The sequence below is a fragment of the Zalophus californianus genome, chromosome 2, assembly GCF_009762305.2.
Source record: "Zalophus californianus isolate mZalCal1 chromosome 2, mZalCal1.pri.v2, whole genome shotgun sequence".
NCBI lineage: Eukaryota > Metazoa > Chordata > Mammalia > Carnivora > Otariidae > Zalophus > Zalophus californianus.
The window spans coordinates 41,942,653-41,968,898 of NC_045596.1; the positions used below are offsets into that span (position 1 = coordinate 41,942,653).

Here is a 26,246-nt window from a genome sequence, read left to right on the forward strand (position 1 = left end):
CTGCTTGACAGAAAGTAAAGTGTAGAAGAGATAAGCAGAAACCTAATGAAAAGTTTGATCTGTATCAAGATCTGGATGTTTTTCTTAGAAATCCTACTAAATGTGAGTTATTGCTTTGTACTTGGTTCCTTTACTTATAAAGTGAGGTTAATGGTTAGTTCCCACTATAGAAATCATAATTACTAAAGTATAAGAAGCCAGTTACACTACCGTACTAGTTTTATTTGGTGATTAATGACCATATGCTTGAGTCTCATGAGAAAAGAGGGGTTTATTGTTTTATATCAGTTTTGCTTTAATAGGGCAAATTCAGGTATTGATTGGCCTTCAAAAAGTAATTTGTTTTTTAATGCATCAAAATTAGGTCTGGAGCTACTTATTGGCATCAAATGGGAAGGCAGTCTTACATGAAGATAAACTTTTTTTAAATCTTAAAATGTATCTTTTATGAAATAAAGAACGTATATCCATTTAGATAGATGAAACAAAACTGGGAAGAAGCATGTATGTTAACTGAAGACTAAAAGAGTTAATGTGATTATATGACAAATCTTGAGTTCTTGGGAATCAGGAAAAGTGAAAACTGTGTTACATAGCCTTTGGCAATTACCGTAGTACCTGGCACATAGTGGGTGTTCAATAAAGAGGCTAAGTAAAATTAAGTGTTATTATTTTTAAAATAATAAAAAACCTAAATTGTATCCCATTGTCAAATTCATTAATAAATTGTGGAGGCAGTTCTATTCTGTGAATGTTGAGTACGGGTATTATGTGAGGCAGTAGGAATAACAGAATAACACAGACAGTTTTTGCCATCCTTTTTCTTTTCCAGTGGAGACAGTAATTTTAGGAAACTATCATACAGCTTAAAGATACTAGTGTACGCTGTCTGTACTTCTGAAAAGTAATACCAGACTTGTGCACTTATTTCTGTTGTTTGTAGTGCTAATCCTCCATCTGGAATTGAAGATGAAACTGCTGAAAACGGCGTACCTAAACCGGTAACATAAGGCTTTGAAATTTAGTTACTTCTCTGATTAAAGTCTTTATCAGTAGTTTCCCATTCACTTAGGAAGAAAGCCAAAAGTTTAACATGACTTTCAGTGTCCGACATGACCTGGTCTGCTCTAATATCCCACCTCATCCGGTGCCATCAAAAGCACAGTGATGAGAAGCAATAGTGGGAAGAGATTTTCCATGAAATGGAACACGTGCAAAGGCTTGAAGTTGACCACTTTCAAGGAACTGAATGTAGCTCAACTGAAGAGATCACAGTGAACCTTGTTTTCAAGGAAAACATTAAGTCCCACAGCCCAAGTTTGATTGTCCTAACTTTTGGAAAAATTTGTTTTTATATAAATATGTGATATTGTCTAACCTCATTCATGCCTGTTGAAAGTGTTGTTTTGGGGGGTGAACATGTATTACTGGTTTTATGAATATTTTAACATTCTGACCCTGTGAAAAGAAGGAAATCCTTATTCTACAGGCTTGAACTTGTATACAAAAAAATATTTTGCCTAGGTGATCTACTTTTTTGTTTACTAGTGTGTGACTAGTCACAAAATTGCCTTTGAGAGCCAAAATAAAACCTTTGTAAATGGTCCCACTTTATACTCATAGAAACAAAATATTCCCTCAGTCATTTGCATCCAGGGACGCTTCTAACTGTAAATGAATGACAAGAATAAGTGAACTGCTCCTTAACTCTTTGGTGCTGTTTAACCATGACTCTTACAGTTAATTGTTTTCCTCTTCATATTCTTGACAAAAATTCCTCAAATACTTATTTTTTATAATTTATGTTCTACATATCTTAGTACAATGCCTTAGATTCTTTTTGCAGAGAAGCAGTTATGAATCATAGGAAAAAATACATGAGGTGTTATTTACAAAAAGATTATGCTGAGAAGATTTTATTTTACATTCTTATCCGTTTTTATCATATATAACATTAGTTATAAATGAGGTAACAGTGCTATGAAATTGTGATTATTTTTCTCTAAAACTATACTTCAAAAAACAAAGTGATTACTTTTTCGATTATTCATATTAGATGTTGAGATGAATTATTGAATGTATTTTATAATTGTTTATGTTGGCATAGAAAGTGACCGAGACTGAAGATGATAGTGATAGTGACAGTGATGATGATGAGGATGATGTTCATGTCACTATAGGAGACATTAAAACGGGAGCACCACAGTACGGGTAAGTTTTTTTTGTTTTTTTTTTTAAGATTTATGTATTTGGGAGAGAGCATGTGCACACAGGCGGGAGAGGCAGAGAGAGAGAGAGGGAGACAGTCTCAGGCAGACTCCCCGCTGAGTGTGGAGCCCTACCTGGGGCTTGATCTCATGACCCTGAGATCATGACCTGAGTGGAAACCAGGAGTTGGATACTGAACTGACTGAGCCACGCAAGTGGTAAGTTATTTTAATAACTAATGATTGTATGCCTGAGTCAAAGGTAGCATGCTTATATCGAACTAGTGGTGGTTGATTCCATTGCTTTTACGTTTGTCCATCTTACATGATATGAAAGAACACGTCTTAAAATTTCACCGTGAGTTTCTGGAAGAGTAGATCTTAAAAGTTTACATCACAAGAAAAAATGCGGAACTGTATGGTGATGGGTGATAACTAACTGTAATCATCTTTCAATTTATACATATATCAAATCATTATATTGTACACCTAAAATTAATAGTGTCAATTCTATCTCATTATAAAAAGGAATTTTACCACAAAAATATTTCTTAAAGATAAAGTTAATTTATTAAAGTGACATGGAAGCAACTGTTTTTGATTTCTGAAATTAAGCTGTTTTTATAAATTGAGTACTACAAATTCTTTAATTAGAGTTAGAAAACCTTAAATTACAGATTTCATCTACATTCTTCCCTTGTACTATCCAAAACTGAGTTTAGGTTTTTAATTTGTCCAATAAAAACAGTATCAAAAGTATTTCTTTTTGCTCTTCATAGCATATTTTTGAAGTTAATTATCGTTGGCTCTTTAAGACAGTATGTTGTCTAAAATTTCATAGTCTGTAAAACTGAATTGAGTAAATCGACTGTCATTAGCTCATTAAGCACATAAAGAATCTTACAGAAAGGCTAGAAGGGAATATATTAAAGTACAGAATGTGATTTTGTTATGGTGGTAAAGTAAAAGTATTTTTTCTGTGTTTTATCAGATTAGATGTATAATGTGGTACTTGTGCATTGGGAACATAAACTTTTCATCAATTGCACTGTAATTCATTATGCAGCCTTATCTGGAATCAAGCAATATATACATAAATATTTTTGAATATTTCTATACTAGAGCCATTTGTTTTCAAAAGTTATTTTAGGAGCTTAAAGGTAACTCAGTTATTGTCAAGGTCCATTTCACATTATAATAAAGACTGCCTGTATAATTTTAAAACTAAGGATCAGGGTTGAGAAGAGACAGTCATGTTAGGATAGGTAATTCTTGGTGTTCTCATCTCCACCTAAAAAATTAGTGTTGGGCTTACATGAAATGCTAGTAGACCTCTATGCTAATAGGACTTTGCCATCTGCATTATGCAAAAGGAACATTATAATCATTGTATATGTAGTAAATACTCTTCTATAGTTGCAAATACAAATAATTTTATATAACAGTTAAAGCTAATGGTGGGGTTTTTTTTTTATTAATATGACCAAATTTTTGGTAGAAATTGCATTCAAATATTAAATGTACATAGACTCCCATAGTACTTTTCCTGAACTTTTATTTTTGTTTTTGTTTTTTTACTGAAAAAAGTTAACAGTTTATTATAATTTATTTTATCTAACGACCTAGGAAGTTCGCAGCCATCAGCATTTCCAGAGCAATTTCAGGTGCAATTGGGAATTCAGGAATCTCTCTGTAGCGTTTAGTGTAGCAAATCTTATAGATAAAATACATGCATACTTTTGATGACACATGTGAAGGGATCTCTCTAAAATTGACTTAATTAGTTTCATTCTCAGCAAACTGACCTGGGCCACTCAACATGGCTTCTATTGTTCTGGATTTTAGTGCATGTTCTCTTTTTACAATAAATTCATGACCATCCGAAGATATCAATTTGACATACATGGCGTCAGGGCCTTCACAGCCACCATAGTTTTTCTCTTCTCCATCCATTATGTTCTTAGGAAATTGTACTTCACTTCCACAGGAACTTCAGTAGTTTCTTGTCAGCCCTGTAACCACAGCAGCCCTGAACTTTATTTCTGACAGCAGTTTCCAGTTTCATGAAATGTAGTTATGTTGGTTCATGTTTATCACCTTTAGACTCTAAATTCCTTGAGTAGAAACCATAGTTCATGAATTCCCCTATTCCTCATGTTGCTTTACATATAGTAAATATTCAGTAAATTTGTATTAACTATCAGACTGAATGTTAAGAACTCATTTGTCTTTCAGTGTTTTTCCTCAGCATTTCAATATGAAAAATTTCAAATTATCCAGGAAAGTTGAAAGAATTGTGTGAACACCCACTTACCCATCATTTAGATTATACAGTGTACATTTTGCTAGGTTTGCTTTACCATACACATGTGTAAATGTACGTATCTCTGTCCATGCTTCTACCCTTCAGTTGATCTACTTTTTATGGTTTGGGTTTTTTTTTTTTTTTGTATTTCAAAGTAACATTTATAGATCTTTCTGAAGGGTATAGAACTTATTTAACCTTGATATTTCAAGATATATCTCTTGAAAACTGAAAGAGCCTATGAGAAAATAACATTAGATGAATACTTAACTTTGTGCACAGAATTTTCAGAAGCAAATTTATTTATTTTTTTTAAAGATTTTATTTATTTATTTGAGAGAGAGAATGAGAGAGAGAGAGAGCACATGAGAGGAGGGAGAAGCAGACTCCTTGCTGAGCAGGGAGCCCGATGTGGGACTTGATCCTGGAACTCCAGGATCATGACCTGAGCCGAAGGCAGTCGCTTAACCAACTGAGCCACCCAGGTGCCCTTCAGAAGCAAATTTAAAGAGCAAATTGTATTCAAGGAACAATACTAAATGGGTTTATTGTAAGCTGTTAGAAAGTACAAAGTAGCATTTTTCTAGGAAACATACTTTTGTTACAAAGTAGTTCATTTTATCTATAAGGTAATGAAAAGCAAATTTTATAGTAGGGAATAATTTAGCTTGTACAGAGAAGTGGTTTCTTACCTTTGAGATTTATCCATTCATAAACACTTAAAAATGTTTGTTGGCACTACATTAATTAATGATGAGACTATGAAAATAATAAAGATATCCTTATTTACTAGAAGTAGTGAGGAAGACAGACGTGAGCAAATACTTTCAGTGTGGTTTAAGTGCTAGAATGGAAATGTGCAAAGTGAATTGAAAACTTTGAGAGGAGACTTGCTAAAAGCCTACACGTGTTGAAGAAAAGGTCCTAGAGGAGGTAATATATGAACTTGTTTGGATAGTTCTTGACTCAGAAGGAAGAGGACTGATGATTCAGCACAGGACACTACTGAGATGTAGTAGAAGCATGGCTTACAGGAACTGCATGGCTGGAGAATACGGTAGATGGGAAAAAGGTGGTTGAAACCACTTGAGGGAGTTAGTACCTTTAAAGGTTTTTAAGCAGGTTAGTTTATTTGAAAAGATAAAAGACAGCAGTAGTTGAGGTGGACTAAATAGAAATTAGTTAATATATTTGAATTGTCCACATAAGATGATAATTCAGACTAAGCCAGTGGCAACAGTATAGGGATGGATGGAAAAAGATGCATTTGAGTACATAATAGAAATAACACGGGTAACTGGTTGTGGATGCAGAGTGAGATAAAGGACTCAATGACTTAGAGCTTTCTAGAGCAGTTAATTGAGTACCTAAAAGTATATTAGCATGTATGGGTAATGTAGAAGCAGTAGGTTAAAATACATTTTTTTTGATGTATTTATTTTGAAGTTCCTTAAATACCCAAGTATGTAAGATGTGGCACCTAGAGAATCCTGAGACCTCATGGGGGTCTAATGGAAGGTAATCAGATTAGCTTAAGTGCAATTTTCCAAACAGCTAAGCTTCTCTACACACAATGAATACAAAGCCTTAGTAGTATTAAAAAAGAAAAGTGATGGTGTTTTTTATTTTTTATTTTTTTAGATTTTAATTTTATTAGAAACAGAGAACGAGTGAGCTGGGGTAGGGGCAGGCATGGGTGGGGAGAGAGAGAGAGAGAATGAATATCCTAAGCAGACTGTGCTGAGTATGGCTCCCAACACGGGGCTTGATCTCGTGATCCTGAGATCACGACCTGAGCTGAAATCAAGAGTCAGACACGGGCGCCTGGGTGGCTCAGATGGTTAAGCATCTGCCTTCGGCTCAGGTCATGATCCCAGGGTCCTGGGATCAAGTCTCACATCGGGCTCCCTGCTCAGCGGGGAGCCTGCTTCTCCCTCTGCTTCTCTCTCTCTCTCTCTCTCTCTGTGTCTCTCATGAATAAATAAATAAAATCTTTAAAAAAGTCAGACACTTAGCTGACTGAGCCACGCAGGTACCTGAAAAGTGGTGTTTTAAAGGCAAAACATGGAAGGGAAAGCAGCTGGGTGGGAGCAAAGAAGTTGATTTATTGAACTTATGGCTAAGCCTTTTATGAATTCTATTTTGTTTTATCCTTCAGCAATTCTGTAAGAGGACCATTTAGAGACTACTTGATTTTTGTACATTTGGCTTTTTTATGTTTTTTTAATTTATTAATAAAATATTTGAGCGAGAGCGAGCAGGGGAAAGAGGAGCCTCCCGTCTGAGCAGGGAGCCCAACCTGGGTCTCGATCCCAGGACTCTGAGATCATGACCTGAGCAGAAGGCAGACACTTAACCGACTGAGCCACCCAGGCGCCCCTGTACATTTGACTTTTAAACAGCTAGAACTTTTTGTACATCGGATATAGATAACCCAAAAGTGCTTTTGCTGTGCTGGATTTAGATTGTTGAAATGTAAGCATCATGGGGCAGGAGCCATATTTGTTCAGTACCTCAATTCTTGTTCCTTAGCCGAGAACTATATCTGATGCACTGTTGGTGTTTAAGCATTTACTAATGAGTTAATGTCATGGAGGTGATTTAAACACTTCAAGTTTGTATGGTGGTACTACCTGACAGTAACAGTTTAATTTGGGCTATTTTATGTTTCTGCATTTATAGCAGTGAAGTTTTATACAATTATTTGAATATTTTATTGTACTTAATCATTTTTTATATATCATTTTTTAAGCAGAAAACCAAAATGATAGTGCTAATGTAAATAAACTAAGTCTCATAATTTTAGTACATGTAGATAAAAAATGGAAATTATTAGGCAGATCAGAAACAGTGAATCTTTGCAAGTCCAGTTACCTGAACTTGTGAGAGTAAAGAAGCAAATTAAATAACATGAATATAATGAGAAATATATCACTGAAAACAGTGAGGTCTTACTATATTTTGTTTAGTACATTTGATTTTCCTCTTCATATACGAGAAGGCATTATATGGAAAAGTAGAGAACTGTCTGTAAACCCACATTACAGAAAATTTATACAAATTCCATGAGGTCATAAGTGACTTAGCCAGATTTATACAACCAGTAATTGACAAAACTTGTATTTGAACCTGGGTCTGACTCCAGATTTTGTACTTTTTTTCCCTCTGTCATGTGTATATTATATTACATTAAAAAAGTACAGCTCAATAATTGTTTCATATGTATACATTCATATAACCACCATCCAGAACATGATATGGGACATTACTAGCATTCTAGAAATTTCCCTCTTATTTCCTCAGTCATTAACCATGGACTACCACCAAACACTGTTCTGCTTTCACCCTAGATTTATTTTTAGATTTAATATAATGAATGCATTTTATGTATAAAAGTACCCCATGGGTATTTGAAAGAGGATTTATCAACAGTAACCAATGCAGGAAGGACTACAGGGGGGGTCACTGGACTTGGAAACAAGGTGGAGAAATTTCTTTCTTGCAGGATTGCTGCATGTTGAATAACTAAGAGGTGAGAAAATGAGGAAAAGATGTATAGACTTATTTCCTCTTAGCCAAATTTCTTAAGAAGTTTGTTACAGCGAGATACTGACTTAGTAGCAGGTAGGTTTTTTCAGATGGAAAGCAAGTTAGACTTTTAAAAAATATTTGCTTTTTCTTTTAAAATTAGAACATTTTTCTAAAATGTGTAAGTTATTGTTAGTCTGTGTAGTTACTGTGTGGGTATATAATTTATTTGTACGTGTTGAATATATTGCTGTTTTAAGTTTCTCAGTATAATTTTTATTTTGTTTTTAGGAGTTATGGTACAGCACCTGTAAATCTTAACATCAAAACAGGGGGAAGAGTTTATGGAACTACAGGTAAAACTTCTATTTGCGGCTGTATAAATAGGAAAATAAGGCGTATGTATGAATAGGTCATAAATAGGTTGAACTATTACAGCTCAGTTAAAAAGAGTGGTTTTGACCATACATGACGGAGACAGACAATTTTTTTTTTAAGATTTTATTTATTTACTTGAGAGAGAGAGAGAGCGAGTGTGTGTGAGTGCATAGAGGGAAAGGGAGAAGCAGACGCCCGTTTGAGGAGGGGGCCTGATGTGAGGCTCAGTCCCAGGATCCTGGGATCATGACCTGAGCTGAGGACAGATGCTTAACCGACTGAGCTATCCAGGTGCCCTTGGACAAATTTTCTGTAAAGGGCTACATAATAAATATTTTAGGCTGTGTGGGTCACAGGGTTCCTGTCACATGCTTGGTTTTCTTGTTCGTTTTACAACCCTTTAAAAAGGTAAAGACAGCTCACAGGCTGTACAAAAAAGTGATTTAAAACTCAGAAGTTAGCAACTTCCTGTTGGTACAGGAATTCCTTATAAGTAACAAGTCCCTAAACTCTTCAGTCCAGTTTATTTTACAGCTACTCCATAAAGCTTGATCTCACCTTTTATTTATGGTAAATGTAACTCTAATGCTTTGTTTGGAACCTTTGCCGTATTTAGTGCTATCGGTAGTAAATGTAGTAAATTAGTGCTATGGTTTCTGTTTAGCTGTGGTATCTCTCAGCTTTTTGCTAATAACAGCTCCTTCACTATATTGTAATTTTATAAAATAGGAACAAAAGTCAAAGGGGTGGACCTTGATGCACCTGGAAGCATTAATGGAGTTCCACTCTTGGAGGTAGATTTGGATTCTTTTGAAGATAAACCATGGCGTAAACCTGGTAAGATTATTGTGGATTGTATCTGTTTCAAAAGATTTTTAGTACAAACAATCATTAGAAAAGTTTTTGGTTTTTTAGCAACCATTTAGAATATTATTTTTTAATATAATTTTTCTTGTGTTAAGTAGATGAGTAGGAATGACGTGTATTATTAAATCTTACTGCATTATACCAGAGTAGACTTGCATATTGTTTTATTATAATGCCATTTCTAAAGGAAATACTTTTTTACCCCCTATGTTCGTTTGTTTTGTTTCTTAAATTACACATGAGTGAAATCATATGGTGTTTGTCTTTCTCTGACTGACTTATTTTGCTTAGCATAATACTCTGGCTTAAAGGAAATACTTTTGATCAAAAATTTTTATAGTACTGTTGCTTTATGGTAGTAATTGGGAGAATTGGGAAAATTAGAAGGGGTGATAAAACTGATAGAACACTAAATTTGTATTTTTATAGTTTATGTACTGCATAAAAATAGGATTGAAATATTTATACACTAACACTGTGCTTTATCGCTAGGTGCTGATCTTTCTGATTATTTTAATTATGGGTTTAATGAAGATACCTGGAAAGCTTACTGTGAAAAACAAAAGAGGATACGAATGGGACTTGAAGTTATACCAGTTACCTCTACTACAAATAAAATTACGGTAATTAGTAAATATTCCAGAATACCCCAGGCTTTTCTACAGTCCCAAATTTTACTCCCCAGATAAATCACTTTTTCCCCATTAAGGTGATTAAATGCTATAAGATAGTTTAAAATTTTCATTCTCTTTACCGTGTTTGTTTTTTTCCCTTCCTTCCCTTTCAGTTTCATATTAATGATTATCTGATGTTCTTAGTTTCAAGTCACAGACTAGCCACAGCTAGTTTGTCTTTATATGGCCTATCAATTAAAAATTATGTGGTATCTTAATGGGGAATGTGTTATTTAACTTAGGCCGAAGACTGTACTATGGAAGTTACACCAGGTGCAGAGATCCAAGATGGCAGATTCAATCTTTTTAAGGTGAATTTTAGTAAATTATCCTTGGTTGCTCTCATTTTTTGTTCTTGAGTCTGCTCCCATACCACTACTCAAGGGATGAGATTAAAGTGGAAATAGCTACCTTTTTTCCAAACCTTCGGCTTCCTGGTGACTTACAAATTTGCTGATTGTTGTTTTATCTCCACTTTTGCAAGCATGTGAATTTATAGCCTATTATACTAACAAATGCCAAGTAAAACTATTCTTGCTGTATGTTGTGATTTTATTTTGAATTATAGTGTATATTTGTAGGATATAAAAGTTCACACCAATAGACTAAGCTCTTTTAGATCATGCTATAATCTTTATCAGAATTGGAGACTTATTTTTCTCGATTTTCTTTAAAAAAATATGGTAAGGAAGATGGCATACTGCTTATTATCTGTATGACACTAAAATTATTGGTGTAATGTGTCTTATAGTCTTAAGATGTCTCAAGCTTACTCATTTTTAGGAGTCTCTAAGAAAGACTCAACAGAATAGGATAAAGCCGTTGATTTTTTAAAATTTATAACTTAAAAGGATTAGGCTTAGGTAGGGACTTGCAGGTTGATATTCCCACTTGGAAATCGAGTCTTATTTCTGGCTTCTCCATTCCATATGATCACAGACCCAATCCAAAGAATAATGTCATATTTTCATACTTCTGCAATACACAGCAACCTACAAACTTTTCTCGAAACCTGATTGTGTACTCTTTTTCCTTTACCTTATTACTTCTTAGTTCTTAATTCTTGTATTGAACGACACTGGAATGAAGACTGGGAGTGGCTTTTAGATTGGGTTATATACTCAGGGAACTTCTGCAGGCAGGCACTTCCCTGTGACCCTTTTGGGACTGCAGCCCTGTCCACCGCAATACTGTCTTATGCAATACGTGTGCTATAGCCGCAGATGTAGCCGCGCTCTGCTGGACACGGTTCTGGGTAGAGAATTTAATTTTAATTTACATCCTACTTTGGGTAAGTATTTGGTTCTTGTTCTGCTGTCAATCTTTTGAAAGTGTGTAATGATGTCTGTTCTCTTTTAAATGGTCATCAGGTGCTTTTTGGTGCTATCTTCTTATTTAAGGAGTGAATATATTGTTACACTTGATTACAATGAATAGGTAGAAAAGTTGTCTTGATGATGAAATAGTTCGTTTGCAGTGGTCCTTCTTATTTCTTCTAACAGAAATGAAAACAAGGTGCCTTTGTAAACTGCCAGGTTCTGTGTGTTTTGTCTTTTTGCAATAGACCTCAGAAACTAAAGAATAGAAAGAAACTCCTAGGAGCTGGTCTCTTATTGAAAGTGGTCACCGTGAATGAGTTTTTTATATACATACTGTGCATTTTTTATATGCATACTGTGCATGCATATATGCATACTGTGCAAATCAAAATTATTTTGAAGTTCCTTTGGTTATATGAGAGGAGGTTATTGTTCCATTCTGATTTATTTGGTTCTGAATGAATAAGGATTTTAATTTAATGGGTGTAGTCTAATGGTTTTTCTTGCCTTGATAATGCACATTAAATACTACTTATCTGTTACAAATACTGATTTGGAAACTGTGTATTTTATTTTTTTATTTTTTTTTTTAATATTTATTTGAGAGTGTATGCGAGTTGGGATGGGTAGAGGGAGAATCTCAAAACAGATTACCTGCTGAGCTGGGAGCCCAACTGGGTGAGGGTGCTCAGCCTCTTGACTGGTGAGATCATGAGCTGACCCAAAATCACATATTGGACGCTTAACCGACTGAGCCACCCAGGTGCCCCTAGGGTGTGTATTTTAATAATGTGTGTGACTCAAACTTTTTAATGTATATTGTGGTCTTTGGGATATGTTTTATTGATGTTGCTCAAAATCTGCAACTACTGGTTGTATGGGAGTGTTTGGCATTTTCAGGTTGCTGTTTGACCTTAAGTTTCAGGCAAGTTTCTGTCACCTTAAAAAAAATCCTTGTTCAAATTTCTCTAGGACTCTTGTTCTTTGAAAAAGTCTGAGTTGTCTTTCACTATATATCCTACAACCTGAAGAATACAAAAAATATTTTAAGAATGTAATGGGTATCCCAAATATGCAGAGGTAAATTTCTTAAGTAGTATTAGATACCAAAATGTTTATTTTAGACAAAATGCTATAGAAATTGGAGAAATGAGTTGATGAGAAATTACCCTGGGAGAAATACAAATCAAAACCACAATGAGATATCACCTCACACCAGTCAGAATGGCTAAAATTAACAAGTCAGGAAACGACAGATGTTGGCAAGGATGCAGAGAATGGGGAACCCTCTTACACTATTGGTGGGAATGCAAGCTGGTTGTAGCCACTCTGGAAAACAGTATGGAGGTTCCTCAAGAAGTTGAAAATAGAGCTACCCTATGACCCAGCAATTGCAATACTGGTATTTACCCCAAAGATACAAATGTAGTGATCTGAAGGGGCACTTGCACCCCAGTGTTTATAGCAGCAATGTCCACAATAGCCAAACTGTGGAAAGAGCCAAGATGTCCATTGACAGATGAATGGATAAAGAAGATGTGGTATATATATACAATGGAATATTATGCAGCCATCAAAAAATGAAATCTTGCCATTTGCAACAGCATGGATAGAACTAGAGGGTATTATGCTAAGAGACATAAGTCAATCAGAGAAAGACAATTATCATGATTTAACTCCTGGAATTTAAGAAACAAAAGGATCATAGGGGAAGGGAGAGAAAAATAAAACAAGGCAAAGTCAGAGGGAGACAAACCATAAGAGACTTAATTATAGGAAACAGGGTTGCTGGAGGGGAGAGGGTGGGTGGATGGGGTAACGGGTGACTGCCATTAAGGACGGCGTGTGATGTAATGAGCAGTGGGTATTATATAAGACTGATGAATAACTGACCTCTACCTCTGAAACTAATATATTATATGTTAATTGAATTTAAATTTAAAAAATAAATTTTAAAAGAGGCAAAAAAAATTACTCTGGGATTAGAAGTAACTTTGAGCATTATATATAGTTCTATTTCTGTATTTTTTTTTTAAAGTCTAAAGATACAGTATTAGAGAAGCATATGCCATTTTAGTCAGAACCTTGAGTGTGGAGAACACAAGAAAAAGTATTGTAGATTAGGAAGTGGCTTTGGCAAAGAAACTCAGCTTAATTGAATAGATAGTGAATGAAAGTATTATTTAAGAAATTAGCCTTATCGGGATGCCTGGGTGGCTCAGTAGGTTAAGCATCTGCCTTCGGCTCAGGTCATCATCCCAGCATCCTGGAACTGAGTTCCACATAGGGCTCCTTGCGCAGCAGGGAGTCTGCTTCTCCCTCTGCCTGCCGCTCCCCCTGCTCCCCTTGCTTGTGCTTGCACACATGTGTGCACACTCTCATAAATAAATAAATCTTTAAAATACCTCCACGAGTTTAAAAAAAATAGAAATTAGCCTTATTGGAGGAGTTCTTTTGGAAAGGAGTAGAAGAGAGGTGGCTTTGTAGGGTTCAATACTAGAAAGCCTTAGAAACAAGGACAAGTTGGAGGAGTTATTGCCTGTGAGCAAGAAAGTGCTCAATAAGTAACATAATTCTGGAAGCGGCTTATAAGTCATGTAATTTTGGTAGCCTTGTAAGGTGTGGTTGCAAAAAGAAAGTCTAAGCTCTTACCTGCTAATTCACTATTTGAATTACAATTAGGATTGGTGAGACAGAAAGAAAAGGACTTTCCCAATTTTTCTGTTATGTCTGAGTACCTCTAATGTGCACAGCACTATACTAGATACTGTAGTGAGACCGGGTCTCTGTGTTCAAGGAGCTCATGATCTGAGTGACATATATATATGAACTAACCGTGGTGTATTTTGAGAAATATTATGTTAGTGCTGTTATCAAAGTGCAGTAGGGAGTTCAGAGGGTAGAGTGGGTTCCTAAGGTGCAGAGTCTAGAAGGAATCAAACATGATAACTGAAAGACGAGTGAATTTTCATTAGTAGAAAAGAGGGGATTGTAGAACATTGTAGGCAGAGAGAACAATATAAGCAAAACCAGATAGCATGAAAGGAGAGTTGGGGTGGAGATACTATAGGAGAGAAGCCTGGAAATAGTAGACATGGGTCCATAATGGGAAAGACCTTAATCTTAAACTGCCTGTAGACATTTGTGTAGGCCATAGGAAGCCATTTGAAAGTTCTTGAGTAGGAGAATAGCATGAGCAAATTTGGTTTTTAGAAAACTGACAAGTGTTCTTTAGAAGGGTAGGCTTTAGAATATAAGGAAGAGAAAAGGAAGTAAGAGAGACCAGATAAGGAGCTGTTGCAGTACTGTAGGGATGAAATGAATGAGGAACCCATCTTAAACTAGTGAATGGAAAAAGGGGCAGATTTAAGAATCATAATTTAAGTTCTTTTCATGTCTACTGCAAAGATACTTTTTTAACTCCTTAATCAACTGAGAGACAAGCCACCTACCAGCCTCTTTAAAATAACTTTTTTTACTTTTTGTTAGATAAATTTTCAAACATACTAACCAGTAGATAAAATAGTACAAATGAACCCTTGTGTGTTTACTGTAATGCCTCAGTGATTGTCAACATTTTGACATTCTTATAATTTTTTATATACTTCAATATAAGTAAGGTTTTTGTTTTATTATTTTGGTTTTTGTTTTTAGTGAAATAAAAGGAGATGAAGTTTAATAGGTATAAAAATAAAATCACTTACTTGGGTGCAAAAACAATTGTGTAATTCTATAATTTGGAGTGAGGGGCACGGAAAGAGTGACTAGTGACTGTGTGTAAGAAAAAATTGACCCACAACCTTCTCTGAAACTATTTTTATGTATGTGCACACACATGCATAGATGATTTTGTTTTCCTCCATGGACGAGTATAAGCTTTGTCACTGTGTTTTGAAATTTCATAACTGTGTGTCTATTATCATCTATTGTACCAAGCATTCATTTGTACCCTCTTAATCTGGAAGCACATATCCTTCATTTCTGGGATATTTTCTTCTATTATGTTTTTACTTTTTCTCAGCTTTCTTACGTCTCCTGGACCTCCTGTTCAGATACTGGACCTCTTATGCTAGTCCTTTAATTTTCTTTTCTCTCATATTTTCTACCTCTTTGTCTTGTATCTGGGAGATTTCTTCAGCCTTTTAAGTCTTTATTCATTTTTTCATTTCTGTGGTTATATTGTTAATATCCAAGAAGATTTTTCTTCAGTATTTAACGGTAGCATCCCGTTGTTCATGCATGCAGCATTGCAGTATTTTTTTTTCTCATCTGTCTCTCAGAAGATACTTATATTAATGATAGGTTTGTTTCATTTAGGTTTTATTTTCCTGCATAGCGTGTCTGTTGCTTTTGGCTTCTGACTGACTTTGCTCAAATGTTTGTTGATCTTTGGCCATTCACTCATAAGGAAATGGGCCTCTAAAAAGGTGATTGGAAACTCTGAATATAAATAAGATTTGCTATATTCTTTACCGTAAGGCTATTTTTTTTTTTTTCTTTTAAAGTCCCACGTGTCAGTGTCATGGGTTATTTTGTTTTTTTCTTTTTGTGGCAATTTGATTTTTCAGGGACTAGATTCCAGTGACCTCCCTAAAAGATTTATACTTGGCTGATTGAAATGTTCTGGTAACTAGAGTTGTCAATTCCTGAACCTTTTGGGGTCCTGCCATGAAAATCATACTATCTTTGTTTTCTTGTTGCTGACTTAAGATTCAGGTTTCTTTAGTGTGCTCAATCAGTTACTATTTTTTAATATGCTTTCAGAGTCCCAAATTTTACTGCTTTGTCAGTCTTTTTGTTTTTGTGGGTTGAAACAAAATTATAATTTATGTGGTTTGCTACTTTTCCTTTTCTTACCTTAACATTATGTGGCAAATGTTTTCTTAGTTTATTAAAGATTTTTGATAAATGACATTTTAAATAGTTGCATAATGCATTATTTGGGTGTACCACACTTAACAGATTTCTTTTTAGATATTATTTTGTTTGTAGGGTTAACCTTTTATAAATAATGCTATGAAGGGCAGCTGAAGGAAATTTCACAAACTTAAGTTTTGGGACACTGGTAGCATAATTCGGGTAAATATTTAGTTTCTCAGGGTTGCAGACTTCATTCAACTTCTGTTTGGATATGTAATACCTGACATGATTTGGTTTTTAGAAAATTTGTCATGGTGGGGCACCTGGATGGCTCAGTCGGTTAAGCATCTGCCTTCGGCTCAGGTCATGATCCCAGGGTCCTAGGATCGAGCCCCACATCAGGCTCCCTATTCAGCAGAGAGCCTGCTTCTCCCTCCCCCTCTGCCTGCCGCTCCCTCTGCTTGTGCTCTCTCTCTCTCTCTCTCACAAATAAATAAATAAAATCTTAAAAAAACAAAAGAAAAAATCTGTCATGGTATCTTATGGTCATTTCTCAAAATACTGGATTCTGTTTAAAAAAACAGTCTCATTCTGGTTAACAAGTTTTGAATCTGTAATTCTAAGTGCAACATCTAAAGACAAGTGGATGCAAGTTGATTAGGAGAGTTGCTAAAATGGCGAAGATTTTCAGAACTAGAGTATTTGACAAAGAAATAAAAGAAATCTGAGGAAACAAGCAATTTTTACATGTTTAAAGATGTACTGTGTCTTCTTGATACCTTTTCTTGCTTTTCTCCCTATTAAAAATAATTTTTCATTTGTGCTCTCTTCCCTCTCTTTACCTCTTCCTCTGCTTCTCTTCTTCAACTCTTCTCTCTTTCCCCTTCCCAGTTTTTAACTGAGTGTTGACTATGCTAGGAAGCATCTCAGGCTTGAGTAGGGAGAAGAGGTGAGCATTATAGACCTCAACTTCATAATCTTAGAGTTTTCGTGAGTTATTGGGAAAAGTAGTCATTAATTAGATAACTGGGCCAAAAATTATAACTCCAAGTCCTATGAAAGACTTTGATGTGACATTTAAGCTGAGTCTCAAAGTCAATCAAATAAAAAATATATATTGAGCACTTATTGCATGCCAGGCACTGTTTTTAGGTACTTGGGATACAGATTTGAATAAAACCTAAAAGCAGTGTAAATCCTTGTAGGCCGTGATAAATTTAGGTAATGTTCGCATTGGGAAGCTATTGGAGAATTTTGAGCAGGGGAGAGAAATGAGTTGATTTACACTTTTAGTAAGATTGCTTGGCTATATACAGAGGATGGATTTTCCAGAGGTAGGACTAAAGCAGAGAGAAAATTTAGCAGAACAGTTGAGAAGTGGTAGTAGGTTTAACCTGGGTTCTAGGGGTGGACATAATCAGTGGTTGAATTTGCTATGTATCATAAAGGTAAAGTTGACATGGGATGGTCATATCTTTGGGATAATTGTTAGGATTTCTTTTTTTCCTTAAGCAGCTCAGTAGATGGTGGTGCTGTTTACTTATGGGGAAGACTTGGATGGGATCAGATTGGGGGATCAGCTGGAAAATGAGTAGTTTGTTGTGGCCATGGTAAGTTTGAGTTGCTTATCAGATATGTAAGACATTGGATATAAATTACTGAAACTCAGGGGAACAGTTGAGACCGTACTGTCAACTCTCAGTATTCCAGACATTTGCAGGAAGAGTATTGCATTTTTTTCTATGTTCTCATAGCATCTTTTATCCCACGGTTACTTTTTTTCATAGCATTTATTGTATTGCTCTGATTGTTTGTGTGTCTTGTGCCATTGTCTAAGATTTTGTTGTATTTCTCTCTAGTCTCAGCCTCTGGTAATAGTTTTTTAGATGATAGATATTTAATGTTTGATGAGTGAACCTTGTTTATTTACCCTGTCATCACATTCTGTCAGTTTACCTTTCAGGTGTCTATCAAATCCATTTCTTACTTTCTATCCTCATTTTCTTAGTGCTGATCCTCCGTTATCTCTCCCTAGGATCTGGGCCTTTTAAATAGATTTTTTTAAGGAGTGGGATTCTAAAATGTCAATGTTAAGCCATAATTATGTGAAGACACCCATTAGGGATTGGATTCAGCAATACTAATAAGAGATCTGACTTTAATGGCTCAAATATATTCTTTTTCTCACACAATGATTATGTGAGAGGTAGATGATTTCTGGAATTGAATCAGTGATTTGAATGTATCAGAGTCAAGGTGTCTGAGATTTTCTTGTCCCTTGCCTCATGGGGAAAGAGAATGATCCCCAATTTAGACTGAGCAGTAGAATTTAAGTAGGACCTAAAATACGGTGTGATGTTATTCAAGTGTAGGGCAACTTAATTTAAATTTAATAAATTAATGATTTAAAATAGGAAGGTGAGTATAAAAGCAAAATATCACAAAGAAGAATTTCACAGTGTAAGAGTATGACTGGACCATACTGAAAAGCTCTTCTAGGAGCAGAAAGGGTGGCTAAATCTGGGAGAAATTATGGAGTAAGTAGATACTGGTTTGAAAGTGAACATAAAGAGGGAAAAGAGGTTATTAAGGAGACCGATGACTACCTTCAAACGTCTAGGTGTACTGAACTGACAGGACAGTGGTACTGTTGATGATGAGGGGGAAACAAATGGTATGGAAGTGCAGGAATAGGTTATTAATACTCATGTTGGAGCAAATCACAGTCTGAACAGAAAATGGTCAGAATGGCTAAAATGGCCACTGGTGGTTTTTTCTGAATGGTAGTAAACATAGAAGGGGAAAATTCTTCAAGGTCTTTGAACTCAGAAACGTGGAGTCATAACCAAGTGTCTTGGACTTAACTTGTGACTATTTAAGGGAATTTATGAAAGAGTTATAGCTTATTGGAGTTTTAAGTGACGTTAGTGTGAACTTTTTTTAATAGTTGGGAACATTTTGATCCCCTCATCCATCTTTGGTGCCTTTCACCTAATGATGTTCTAAAATAGGATAATTTTATTAAATATTCAGCAACAAAACATTCTTCATGTTTAAATTTAAATCAAATGTTACAAATTTATTTTAAACACGTTTAGTGTATTATGTTTGAGTGTTCTATTAAATAAGCTAATAACCCTTTTTTTTAAGGTACAGCAGGGAAGAACTGGAAATTCAGAGAAGGAAGCAGCTCTTCCATCTACAAAAGCTGAGTTTACTTCTCCTCCTTCTTTGTTCAAGACTGGACTCCCACCGAGCAGGTTAGTTAGACAATTGTAACTCCATTTATTGAAGGCATTGGTATCTTCATCTTGTATTAGTGATATAAAGTATAAAAGCGCTGAATGTTCTGCCAAAAAAACTGGAACAATCCATGTTGTTTTAGTACAAAATGAATTCTCTGAAAAAGTCTTCTGGGTGCTTTCCCATTGAAAAAAAATCTAGGTAAGCAATAAATGAAGCATGGTATATAGTTACATGTATATAAAAAAGACAATCTTACATTTAGAAGAGATGGTGATAACAATCTTGCTGTTTTCTGTGCTTATTATTATTCTTACATAAAGAACTATTGGACTTTCTAAGTCTAGATCTGTTGACCTAAATGTGTTTTACTAATTTTAGTAAAAGATTGCAGAGATTTCAGCCTGGGCAGTCTTTCAGATTAAAACCATTTTCTTTTCTTTCTTTGGTTTGTTTTGATAATACCTAACTTTGAGTTCCACAAGGTACCAATTGTAAGAGGCAGATGTGCTGGCAAATGGTTACCCTGTTACTAGGAAAATGGTAAAGGGTAATCTAAAACGAAGGAAGTTGGATGTTAGCAGTTAGATAAAGATGACTTACCAGTTATTTCTCTGGGCCTGAAACAAATCAGTAACCCAACTGTTGCTAGTTCTCAGCCAGATCATTTACCTTTTGTGGTACTTAAGTTTATTTTACACAGTTCTCTGGTTTTGTTTTTCTGCAATTTTGAATTGCTGTAAGATAGTATTTCATAAGATACAAATGTAGGAAGAGATGGTATGGGAACATGTGGTTTAGCCCCAAGATAAATATTCTTGAAACTTTTAGCCAAAATTAAATGTCACAAAGCCATCTTGGATTTTGACTGCCTCCTCATCCTAACAATTACTAGTCATGGTCATGTCCAAATATTATTTAAACTAAATGAAACCTCATCACATGTTTGGCTAAGAAGTTAGGATAGCAGAGGAATACCGATCCTTTTAATATGGAGTCTTCTTTTGTTCTTTTCCTATTTTAAAAGAGGTCACTTTCATTCATTGAGTTTATTGTGTTCTGCAGTATAGAATGATGTGAAGAGCTTTTGACTCTGGAGCTAGACTTCTGGGGTTTGAATTCTGGCTATATTACTAGCTGTGTGTCCTTGAGCACATTCCCTAATCTTGTTCTTTCATTTCCTGATCTGTAAAATGTAGTAATAATAATCCATCCTTCACAGGGTAGTTATTTATATTAAATGATTTAATTTTATGTGAAATGTTTTAGAACAGTAGTACATACATAGGTAATACTCTGTAGATGTTTGCTAATTAAACTATTTAAAAATCAGTAGCAGGTTTTCTGTTATTTTGCCTGCCCCCTCCTTTTTTTTTTTAAACAAAACAGCCTTTGGCCAGATTATGTAGGGCATTGTACCACTATAAGAATTTGGCTTTTCCCATAAGTGAAATAAAAGGGGTGTCACTGTTGGAATTTGTGCAGAGGAATGAAATAATCTACTGTAGGTTTTTTAAGTCTTAATTGCTTTATTAAGATCAGACTACAGAGAGATTAGGGGCAGAAACCGGGAGGCCAGTTAGGAGGTTGTAACGGTTATCTAGGCAAGAGATCACTGGAACCAGAGTGGTTGTGGTGCAGATGGTGAGGATCTTTTACATCTGAGATGGAAGAGACTGCAGGAGGAGTGCTTTTTGAGGGGAGAAGACCAAGAGCTCAGTTTAGGACATAATAAAATTGAGATGTCTGTTAGACCTGTAAGTGGAAAATTTGCATAGGAAGGGGATATGGATCTGGAGTTGAGGGGAAAGGTATGGCTGGGGATAGAAATTTGGGAGCGGTAAGTGTTTAAGTAGTATTTAAAGAAGTAGTGAAAGTGAATTAGATTGTTAAGGAGGTACGTATTGATAGAGAACTGGTAAGAGGGAGAGAGCCTTCGGGTGCTTCCTTCCAGGTCAGAAAAACAAGGCTGAAGGCAGAGGGAGGAGATCCGTAGAGAAGAATAACTGCTGACGTAGGAAGAACACCCAGTGCGTGTCTTGAAAAAAATGTGTTTTCCTCAAAGTAGAGGAACAGTTAACTATCAAATAACACTGACTGGCCCAGAAGAAGACGACTGAGAAGGACTTTTCATTTATTTGTTTATTTACTTATTTTTGAGGTTTTATTTAAGTAATTTCTACACCCAGCATGGGGCTTGAACTCATAACCCCAAGATCAGTAGTCATATGCTCCACTGACTGAGCCAGCCAGGTGCCCCGACTTTCGGATTTTAAAACGTAAAGGTTGCTGGTGGTCCTGACCAGGATCATTTTTAGTGGTGTAAGGTGAAGTTTGAAAAAAAGACTTTTTAGAACGAATTCAGAGAGAATGGAAGGAAAGGAATTAGAATGAGAAAATATGGACAACTTTTTTGAGGGGGCAAAGAAATAGAACAGTATCTGAAGGGAAATATGGGGACGGGAATGTTTTTTCTAAAATGATAGAAATTAGAACTTGTTTGTAGACTTAGAGTGAGTTACTAGAGGGGCTATTGATGATGCAAGAAGCAAGAAAGGACAGTTGTGAGAACAGTGTCCTTAAGAAGGTCAGAGGGACAGGGTGTAATATGCAAGGGGTTTAGCCTTAAAAAGGGAAGGGGTTGGACAAGTTCACTCAGAGTAACAGGATTGAAGACAGCACCTGGTGGAGGGTGGTGGGTAAGATGATACTGATGGGAGCAACTGAAAGCTCTCTTCTGATGGCTTCAGTTTTTCCCAGCACACAGGATGCAGACTTACTGGTGAACGTGAGGATGCGTGGAAGTAGGTGTTGAATGTTTGAGAAGAGAAGTTACTCTGAAATAGTCATTTAGAGGTGTGTGAGTGAACTAGGGAGAGGAGTCGGATTGCTAGGCACCACCTGGAGGGAAACATGCCTTCAAGAGGCTTTTTTTTTTTTTTCGAAATGGGAGAAATTACAACATTTTTATATGTTGATGGGAATGAACAAGTAGAGTGAAAAATTGACACAGGGAGAGAGATGGTACATTTCCAGCTTCTCTGGAAGTTAATGGCTATGGGTTTAAAATGAGACCAGTCAGCTTGCTTGGGTGTGTTTCTCTTGCCCTTGTCAGGTGTTTGTATGTTGGTGAAGATTAGCTAGAGCTGGATTTAACAGGGATTGCAGTTATACCAGGCAAATAGGACAAAGGGGCAAGGAAGGTGAGAGGGTCCTTGAAGTGATTATAATGATGGATGACCATGGATTGAAGGAGAGATGGAGAATACTGGCAGTTAGTATTTACTAGCTAGTATTTACTGGGACAGTAAAAAGGAAGTAAAGAAATGATAGAAATGTTAACACATCTATCACTGATACCAAAAAAGTAGATTAATTGCCACACAACCTATAGAAACATACCCAACATGTCAATATTGTCACTTTTTGATATAAAGAACAATACCCATTGCTCATTAGGAAAGCTTGTTTTCTGGGTTCATCTTGATCAAAAGTATACTTTTGTTCATTGTGAAGTATTTCCCTAAATAAATATTTGTGTGTTTTCTGTTTTATTTAGTCTTTGTATTTATGGAAATTAGACATGTTAGAAAGTAAAATTTTTTGACTTTAGGGAGAAGACAGGAATGTCACTTAAGAAATAATAGAGACTACACAGCAAATAGTAATGAGCTGTACTACTGACCTTACCACTGTATTTCCTTTGTTAAAAATCTTAGATTGCCTTATTAATGTGTAGATGACTGTTGGTATGTTTGCACAGAACTTTTTTTATTGGTTCTTTGTACTTTATCAGTAGAAATGTTTGGTTTCTGACTTTCTGTATTGCCCAGCAAATTGGCATACTTAAGTAAAATGTTAATATTTAATATATCAGAATGTTTTAATCTTTAAAAGTTTTCATATTATGTCAAGAATGTACAGCTTGATAAATTTTCACAAGCTGAATACTCATGTATTTTTCATCCAGATTCCCTAGTTGTTAACATTTAGCCATATTTGCTTTATAATTTCCCCAAAATATTTTCCTTTTTGAACCATTTATTAATTATGAACATCATTCCCCTTCAAACTAAATTCTTCAGTATGTAAGAACAAGGAAATTCTGTTATATAATCATAGGACACAGTTATCAAAGTGAGAAAATCTAATAATGAGCCAGTACGTTAATACACAAACCATAAATTTAGCTAATTATTTTGATAATATCTTTCATGGAAGTTCTTTTCTTGATTTAGGACTCAGTCCAGGATCATCCATTATAATTAACTCTTTTATCTCTTTATTCTTTAATCTGAGACAGTTTCTCAGACCTTCTTTGTATTTGTTGACTCGATTTTGTTGAGTACAGTCCAGTTGTTTTGTAAATCATCCCTCAGTCTGGAGTTTGCCTGGTGTTTCCTTTTTATTGGATTCAGGTTTTGCTTTTTAGGTAGGAAACTACGTAAGTGATGATGTGTTCTCCGTGCATCAGCCTAGAGGTACATGATGTCATTTTGCCCCATTGTTAGTGATGATAGCTTTAATCATTTAGTTGTGATGGTGTTCATTGGGTTTCTGCACTGCAAAGTTACTATTTTTACTCTTTGTATTTAATAATCTGTGAGGAGACTGTATCTATATTATTTCTTTTTAAACTTCCCAAGAATTTTAGTATCCATTGATGATTTTTGCTTTCTCCCATTACTACTATAATGGCTGTAAAGTAGTGATTATCTAACTCTGTTATTTTTCTTATGTTAATTAGTTGGCATTCTCCTTTAAAAATGAGCTTTCCCACCTCCTCCTCTTACTTATTATCAACTAGACTCATTGGTTTTTATTTTAGGTGTGAGAGAGTGTGTTTGTGGTTTATAAATATGGTTTATTTGTATATGTAGTATATAAGCCATGTATACGACTTATATATACTGTCATTCATATTGATGCCCAGATTGTTCCAGACTTGTTCTGTGGCAGCCTCTTCAGAGTGGCTCCTATGACCTTTTGATTTTTCTCCATCATTTTTTTTTTTTTGAGGATTTTTTTACTTTCTAGCTTTACCAGATGTTCCAGGCTTATCTTGTGCTTTCTTTGCCCCTCCCTGAAAGCAACTATTTCTTGAAAGCAACTATTTCTTGAAAGCACCTTGATGCCTTTTAGTGGGTAATGATGAACAGAAACCAAGATCTTGGCACCAGTTCGCTCATTGCTGTTGGAGTGTCACAGTTTCTAGGCTTTTTCAGCTGGGAGAAAACAAGCAATTTCATTTGCCTTATGTATAATTTTAGTCATGCGGTCATCATATTTCTTTTATTTCACATTTTGACACCACAGGTTTCTACTTCCCTTTCCTTTTTCCATCTTGCATCTTTTACCATTTTACTGCATTGAGAACCTAGTTCCGAACAACTTCAGTGTATGTACTTACTTGTTTAATCCTAAAATACACACAGAATAGATTAGGACTTCACCTGCCATTACAGAAACCAAACCTATTAAGTAGAATTTAAGATTTCTTTGGAATTCTTTTTTTCTTTCTCTTTTTTTCCCCAGACTTAGGGTATATAGTCAAAATATTCAGAAGTTTCCTTTAGCGTGGTTATATTAATCATTTAAAGTATGATTTGATCCATTGTTTCTGTTTGTATTTCGCTTTTCTTTTCCTCCATGTTTATTGATTTATTTTTTGCATATATAAAACATTTAACAGAGTTCCAAGTATACTGATTTATCACTCTTTCCCCAATTTTTTTCACTCCTGTTAATAATTATTTTATCTAGTTTCTGGTTTATTCTTCCTATGTTTCTTTTTACATGAAGAAGCAGATACATAAACATATATTTTTCCTATAGAAAAATTTTCCTATCGGAAGAGTGTCTTATTAGTCCTTTAAAGGACTGGCAAGAGTGTAAATAGCTGAAATTTTTATGGAGTATGTCACTATGGATAAAATTAACTTTCTTTCGAATTTTATTTTGGAAGAGTTACTTTGAAATGGAATTTTTATGAAATATATAAAATGTAGGTTTTTATAAAACACATCAGAGAGTTACTGTTAGCTGGTACACTATTTGTACCTGTTATTGAAAGAATATAGGGAAAGAAATACCAAAGTTTTGAATAAGGTTTTGTGAAACCATAGAAGTTAATGTTATTCATAAAAGCACAGAAAGTTATTTCTTGATAAATATATTATAACCTGATAAGCCCTTGGTTCTTATTTTGCATTTTGACATCATATTATTTTGAAAAAAATTTCTAAAAATATTCTAGAGTTAATAAAATGTTGATAGCACATTTATATTTAAGTACCTATTGATAGTTTTAGTACCACAGAGCCTTGGAGAGAATGATACAATAGGAACATGCTAAAGGACTTTAGACAAAGCATGTCAAAGAAAAGAAAAAAAAGTCAGAACAAGGGGGGTCAGAGACAACAATATGTAAGAAAAAACATAGAAAATTTATCTCACCAGAAACAGCACCTCTTCTCAGTCTCAGACAAGTACTGCCTCCAGAAAAGCCAATTCCAGCGTTGGGAAGTGGCAGGACCGGTATGGGAGGGCCGAATCACCTGACCTAAGGTAAGGCTGTTTTTAAACATTGGCTACTCCCTGATGTTTAGATCATCAGTGTTGTTTTGTCTAGTAATAAGATAATAAACTTTGATTAGATTGTACCATATTTTTACCCCCTCAATTATGCTTTTTTGTTATAGAAATTGAGGGTTTTAAAAATCATGTCAGGCCCTGTTACCTCACACCTTGCCTATGATCTCTCTGGCTTTTTATAATACATTATAAATTGAATGGAACCATGCTAGTGGGACCTCAATAAACGTTTTTTTCTCCCTACTGCTGCAGGTTTAATTCTTTCTCATAT

At 35.1% G+C, this 26,246-nt stretch overlaps 1 protein-coding gene and 1 pseudogene across 20 annotated transcripts in view; one reads left to right on the top strand and one right to left on the bottom strand.

Moving 5' to 3' along the window:
• Positions 1-26,246, top strand: part of FIP1L1 (factor interacting with PAPOLA and CPSF1) — a 76,121-nt gene that overhangs the window by 6,589 nt on the left and 43,286 nt on the right. For 5 of the 20 annotated variants that reach the window (XM_027600020.2, XM_027600022.2, XM_027600023.1 and 2 more), the window contains 8 exons: positions 944-1,001; positions 2,108-2,211; positions 8,332-8,396; positions 9,148-9,255; positions 9,778-9,908; positions 10,202-10,270; positions 19,289-19,398; positions 25,841-25,948. In XM_027600020.2, the coding sequence (XP_027455821.1) occupies positions 944-1,001; positions 2,108-2,211; positions 8,332-8,396; positions 9,148-9,255; positions 9,778-9,908; positions 10,202-10,270; positions 19,289-19,398; positions 25,841-25,948 (753 nt within the window). The remainder of the gene's footprint in view (positions 1-943; positions 1,002-2,107; positions 2,212-8,331; positions 8,397-9,147; positions 9,256-9,777; positions 9,909-10,201; positions 10,271-19,288; positions 19,399-25,840; positions 25,949-26,246) is intronic. The other 15 variants (XM_035726314.1, XM_027600025.1, XM_035726312.1 and 12 more) reach the window with 6 other exon arrangements.
• LOC113924482 lies at positions 3,822-4,160 on the bottom strand (annotated as a pseudogene).